Consider the following 6704-nt stretch of genomic DNA (forward strand, 5'->3'; position numbering starts at 1 on the left):
ATGCAGAGATCAAGGGTACTCAAATAGTTTGGACTACCAGTTCTAGGATTCAACACATAAATGATAAAACTATGAAGAATTTTGATGTGTTGATGAGCATGGGTAATGCTAGTTTTATCCTTCACTTCCCCTTTAAACACTTCACCCTCAAAATCTCTTTTGTTAAATCCACCAACAGCAAAAACATCTTTGTGGGAGCAGATTTTATTCCCACTGTTTGGAATTCCTAGGGCTTTAGCTAATCTAGCAACAGTCACTTCATAGACTTTCCCTTTCATTTTCACCTTAAAAGACTCATCTTTGTCAGAGTCATCAACCCTTAAATTCTTATAAAATTCTTGAACTAAGTCCACATATACTCCTTCAGTGTCAGAACACAATTTATCCCATTTTTGATACTCAAATAAGGATTGTAAAGGAACAGAAACTTCAACAAAAGCAGACCAGTGGATATACCTTGGCTCATGAATGGCCCTCTCCATATGCACAACTGGAGCTTTTGAAGTCTTTTTCTTTTTGGTTCCTTTTTCTTGAACTAGCTCACTGGTTCTTTTCTTGGGTGTTTCTTTTGACTTGCCAATTACCAGAGGAGCATCTTTTTGTGGAGGAGGATACGCTGGAACACTTGCGTCAGTGGAGTCCGATGATGAATATGTGGGGATTTTAGCTTTCCCTTTTCCTTTGTCCCGCGCCATAACCAATCTCAGAAGCAAGTTAGGCCGAAATGACAGTGAGGACTGAGATTATAAGTTCAGTGATGTGAGCAGCCAATATATATATTTATATATATAATCAGTCGAAGCAAGTCAACATACATTTAGCACAACTAAGCGCAATGTCATAAAAATAGAACAGACAGCAAGAGATATTCGGGTTCTTAAGAATCAACGGCAACCGATTCATGATTTTGTTAAACACAACATTTTTACGAAATGTTAATGCCAAAAAAAAATTAACAACTGAGTGCTAAAACAGAACAAACAAGCGAGAGCAAATCAAACAGAAAATAATCAGCATATTGCACAAGCAAATAAAACAAGCATAGACAAAATGTAAAACACGATTCCATTAAAGTTTTAGATTTTAAACCTGAGATATGCAGAGACAGAGAGTGCGAATCGATTCAAGCAAAAAAAATGTTCAAAAGGAAATAATTTCTTTCGGCAGATTTAGAGAAATAAAGGAAACGAAAAATTTTGGGGATTTTCTATCTTGAAACAATCGATTTAATCGATTCACTGCCAATGGGTTTCGGAAATTTTAAGAATGATGAAGAGAGACGATGGCTTGGAAGGTTGCGACCGTAATGGGTTTGCAAGTGGAAATGCGTTCGTTCGGGTCTTGGGAGACGAGGCGACGGAAATGAGAGGGGTTTTGAATTTTAAAACTGAAAAGACACAAATGTAGAAGTTTGCAGAGAATGGGTAGCGTGTAGCAGAGGAGAGACGATGAGAAGATTGATGGTTCAGAAAAAAAATTGAATCCCGTGTAAATTAATGTGTTAAAAAGTCCATTTTGCCCTTAAATACATAAAGATGCAATACTCTAAGTAGAGGAGTACTTAAGTAATATGGGCTGTAAACATGCAGAATAGGCGCTCGAAATAAAAAATTTTTGAGTTTTAGAGCAATCAGACCTGACTTCCAGTTTGCTAACGAAAAAGTAGGAGCAGTGGTAAAGCATTTAGCGATCAAGAAAATTAGCAAACAAGTCAGTATGCCACTGAGATCAAATTCTGCAGAATACTGTTCATATCTGATAAGATCCAGAATTTTTCAAATTGCACCAAAATTATCAGAATGCATCTTTAACACTACAGACCAACATATATCACTTCATTTTCATATAAAAACATGAGAATGCATCACAACTTAATCAAGAGCATCAATCATACCAAGTTCTCTTCTTATTTTGCAAAAAATTTCCTCACTAAGTGGCTTTGTGAAAATGTCAGCAAGCTGTTTTTCAGAAGGGACAAATTCGATTTGAATGTCACCATTTTGAACATGATCCCTAATAAAATGATGTCTAATTTCAATATGCTTGCTTCTAGAGTGTTGAACAGGATTTTTTTGATAAGTTTATAGCACTAGTATTGTCACATCTTATGGGAATGTGATCAAATTTAATTTCAAAGTCTTCAAGCTGTTGTTTCATCCACAAAATCTGTGCAACACAACTTTCACCGCAATATATTCAACCTGCAGAGAAAGTGCAACAGAGGTTTGCTTTTTCGTGCCATGAAACTAATGCATGACCTAAAATTGACAAGTTCCGTAAGTGCTTTTTCTCATCCATCTACTACCAAAGAAAATCAATCACTATAACCAATAAGATCAAATGATTCACATTTTGGATACCATAAGCCAATATTGTGAGTGCCAATGAGGTATTTAAAAATTCTTTTAACAGCTATAAGATGAGATTCTTTTGGACATGATTGAAATTTTGCACATAAACATACACTAAAATGAATATTTGGTCTAGATGCTGTCAAGTAGAGTAAAGAACCAATCATACCTCTATAAAATTTATTATCTACCTCTTTGCCTTTTTCATCTTTCTCCAATTTAATTGTTGAGCTCATGGGAGTTCCAATACTCTTCATATCCTCCATTTTGAACTTCTTTAGCATATCCTTTATATACTTGGACTGATTTATAAAAATTCCATCTTTCATTTGCTTAATTTGCAATCCAAGGAAGAAAGTAAGTTCACCCATCATATTCATTTCAAATTCACTTTTCATCATGTTGGAAAATTTCTTACAAAGAGAATGGTTAGTATCACCAAAAATAATATCATCTACATAAATTTGCACAATAAGCATGTCTTTTCCAATTTTCTTAATGAAAAGAGTAGTATCCACTTTTCCTCTTTTAAAATCATTTTGAAGCAAAAATTTACTAAGTCTCTCATACCATGCTCTAGGAGCTTGCTTTAAACCATAGAGAGCTTTAGTAAGCTTGTAAACATGATTTGGAAAGTGAGGGTCTTCAAAACCAGAGGTTGAGCTACATAAACTTCTTCATCAATGTATCCATTTAAAAATGCACTTTTAACATTCATTTGATAAAGCATGAAATTCTTAAAACATGCAAATGCACACAACATTCTAATAGCTTCAATTCTAGCAACCGGAGCAAAGGTTTCATCAAAATCAATACCTTCCTCTTGGTTGTATCCTTGAGCTACTAGTCTAGCTTTATTTCTAACTACATGTCCTTTTTCATCCATCTTATTCCTAAATACCCATTTAGTTCCAATAACAGAATGCTTTTTAGGTTTAGGAACAAGTGTCCACACTTTATTTCTTTCAAATTGATTTAATTCCTCTTGCATAGCAAAAAGCCAATTTTCATCATTTTGAGCATCATCATATGTTTTGGGTTCAAATTGAGAAACAAAAGCAACATTACCAAAATATCTTCTAAGTTGAGCTCTTGTCATCATTCTTTGTGATGGACTATCAAGAATGTCATCTTTGAAATGATTTCTATGGTACCTCCATTCTTGTGGAATATCTTGATGTTGAGGTTCCTCAATTTGTAGTTCTTCCACATTTGGTTGGGAGTCTTCTTGAATTTCAACATTTGTGGAGCAAGGGAGTTCTTTTTCTTTGTCATTTTGATCATCCTCCACTTGTTCTTTTGATTCAAGCTCATCATTATTCGAATTCTTTGAATTTAGAATCTGCTCAATTTCATCATCACAAGAATCTTTCCTTTGCAAAGAAGTGTTAGCATCATCAAAAAGTATATGCATTGATTCTTCCATGGTCAATGTTTTTCTATTGAAAATCCTATATGCTTTGCTATTTGTTGAATAGCCTAGAAATATTCCTTCACAAGATTTAGCATCAAATTTCTTGAGATTGCTGTCTTTGTTATTCAAAATATAACATTTGCAACCAAAGACATGAAAATATACAATATTGGGTTTTCTTCCTTTCCATAGTTCATAAGGAGTTTTCTTTATAATAGCTCTAATGGAAACTCTGTTCAAAATGTAGGATGCTGTATTTACAGCTTCTGCCCAGAAGTATTTTGGCAAACTGTTTTCATTCAGTATTGTTCTTGCCATTTCTTGCAAAGATCTGTTTTTCCTTTCAACAACTCCATTTTGTTGTGGAGTTCTAGGAGCTGAAAAAGTATGATGAATACCATTTTGAGAGCAGAAATTTTCAAACAAATTATTTTCAAATTCTTTTCCATTATCACTCCTCAAAGATGTAATGCAATATCCTTTTTCATTTTGAGCTCTTTTGCAAAAAGCTTCAAATATATCAAAGGTTTCATCTTTATGAGCAAGAAAGAAAGTCCATGTAAATCTTGTAAAATCATCAACAATCACAAATGCATATGCCTTTCCTCCTAGACTTTTAGGTGTGATTGGACCAAAAAGATCAAGATGTAATAATTCCAATGGTCTAGACGTAGTTACAACATTTTTTGATTTAAAAGATGATTTTGTATGCTTACCAAGTGCACAAGCTTTGCATTGAAATTCTTTTTCAAATCTTAGCTTTGGAAGTCCTCTAACAAGGTTCCTTATAGAAAGTTTAGCAAGTGTACTCATGCTAGCATGACCTAATTTTCTATGCCATAACCATGCACTATCATCTGAAGTCATAAAGCATGTTTCACAATTTTCTTCAAGACTTGTTAAATCAAGTAGGTAAATATTATCTATTCTAGCACCAGCAAACATAACATTATTTCCATGAATCTCACAATGTGAAGAAGTAAAAACGACTTTAAAACCATTATCACATAGTTGACTAACACTTAAAAGATTATACTTTAATCCTTGTACTAATGCAACATTCTCAATGCAAGGATTTTTACCAATAGTTCCACATCCAATAATTTTAGCTTTGCTTTTATCACCAAATTTGACATAACCTTCTTCTCTTAACGTAAGAGAGGAAAACTTGCCTTTATTTCCTGTCATGTGCCTAGAGCAGCCACTATCAATGTACCAATGTTCTGTTTCCAGCATACTCCTTAGGCAGACCTGAAATAAGTTAACTGTTCTTAGTTACCCAAGCAACTTTGGGTCCTTGAATGTTAGTAACATTAGGTAGGGTTCCTTTAGGCACCCATACTTTCTTTGCCTTAAAGGTTCCTTTCCTAATAGGACAAGCATTAATCATATGACCATTGTGATTGCAATAAAAGCATGTAATACTCGGTTGAGAAAGAGATGTAGCTTTAACAAAAAATTGTTTGTATTTTCCATACTTCATAAATCTATCATATCCAATTCCAGATTTTTCATTTGTGGATCTTTGATTCCCAAGAAGTATATCAAGTGTTTCTTTTCCTTTTGTAAATTTAGTTAAGTCTCTTGTCAAAGATTCAACTTTTTCTTCAAGAATTCTGTTTTTCTCAAGAAGTTGTTCACACACTTCTTTTGATCTTTGAAGCTCATCATTAACTTCCTTAAATAATTTCATTTGAGATTTGTAAAATTCATTTTCCTTTGAAGCCATACTCAAGGAAATGTTTTCTGATCTTAAAGCATAATTTTCATGAACTAAAATTTTGCATTTCTTTTTAAAAGTTCTATATTTATCATATGTCTTCACAAATGCAAGTTCTAATTCATCAACATTAGAAAGTTCAAGATTTACCTCATTTTCACTATCTTCGATGTGTGAGCTTTCACCTTTTTCTTCAATTGCCATCATACAAGTGTTTGCAGCCTCTTTGTCATTTATTTCATCATTTGATGAAGAGTCACTATCACTCCATGTTGCCACCATTGCCTTTTTGCTTTTGTCCTTTCTAAACTTATTTTTCTTCTTCAATGTAGGACATTTTGGCTTAATGTGGCCTGGTTTGTTACACTCATAACAAACTATTTCACTTGAATGATTTGGAGTCTTTGGAGCATATTTCTTTGTGAACTTCTTGTATTTGCTTCCACCTTTTCTAAATGCTCTTTTGAATCTTTTGACTATCATAGCCATATCTTCATCATCATCACTTGAAGCACTTGAATCATCACTTGAACTAGCTTTAAGAGCAACATTTTTCTTTTTCTCATCTACTTTTCGGATATGAAAGCTATCCCTTTCTTTTTCTTTTGATCACCTTCATTCTCGTCTTTCTTATAAATCATCTCATGTGCAATGAGAGAACCAATTAGCTCATCATAGGTGTATTTTCTGAAATCCTTGGTGTCTTGAATAACAGTAGTTTTTGCTTTCCATGTCTTTGGAAGAGACCTCAAAATTTTCTTTACAAGTTCTTGTTCTTCAAATCTCTTTCCAAGAGCTTTAAGTAGATTTACAAGGTCCAGAATCTGTACTCATCTCAGAATAGTTTCACGTGTTTCATCTCAAACAACTCATAATCACGGATGAGGAGGTTTGCCTTTGACTCTTTCACCACATCAGTTCCTTCATATGTGACTTCTAGTTTGTCCCATATTTCTTTTGCAGTTTGACATCCTGAAATACGATTATACTCATTAATATCAGGAGCACAATGAAGAATGTTAATAGCCTTGGCATTTGTAGAAATTTTCTTCCAATCATTATCATCAAATTCAACTTCAGCTTTAGGAATTTGTACCATTCCTTCACTGGTTTTATAAGGAATATAAGGACCATCTTTAATTATTCTCCAAGCATCAATGTCAACAGATTGTATAAAGTTTCTCATTCTAGTTTTCCAAAAGGAGTAATTTGTGCCATT

At 33.6% G+C, this 6704-nt stretch overlaps 1 protein-coding gene across 1 annotated transcript; it reads right to left on the minus strand.

Moving 5' to 3' along the window:
• Window positions 1-1235: 1235 nt before the first annotated feature.
• On the minus strand, window positions 1236-5731 carry LOC131175873 (uncharacterized). The gene is made up of 3 exons (XM_058140553.1): window positions 5636-5731; window positions 4734-5016; window positions 1236-1387 (listed from the first exon to the last, which is right to left on the minus strand). Exons 1-3 carry the CDS (start codon window positions 5690-5692, stop codon window positions 1236-1238), a joined length of 492 nt encoding a protein of 163 aa, XP_057996536.1. The 5' UTR covers window positions 5693-5731.
• Between the last annotated feature and the right edge of the window lie 973 nt (window positions 5732-6704).

The sequence above is a fragment of the Hevea brasiliensis genome, chromosome 18, assembly GCF_030052815.1.
Source record: "Hevea brasiliensis isolate MT/VB/25A 57/8 chromosome 18, ASM3005281v1, whole genome shotgun sequence".
Lineage (NCBI taxonomy): Eukaryota > Viridiplantae > Streptophyta > Magnoliopsida > Malpighiales > Euphorbiaceae > Hevea > Hevea brasiliensis.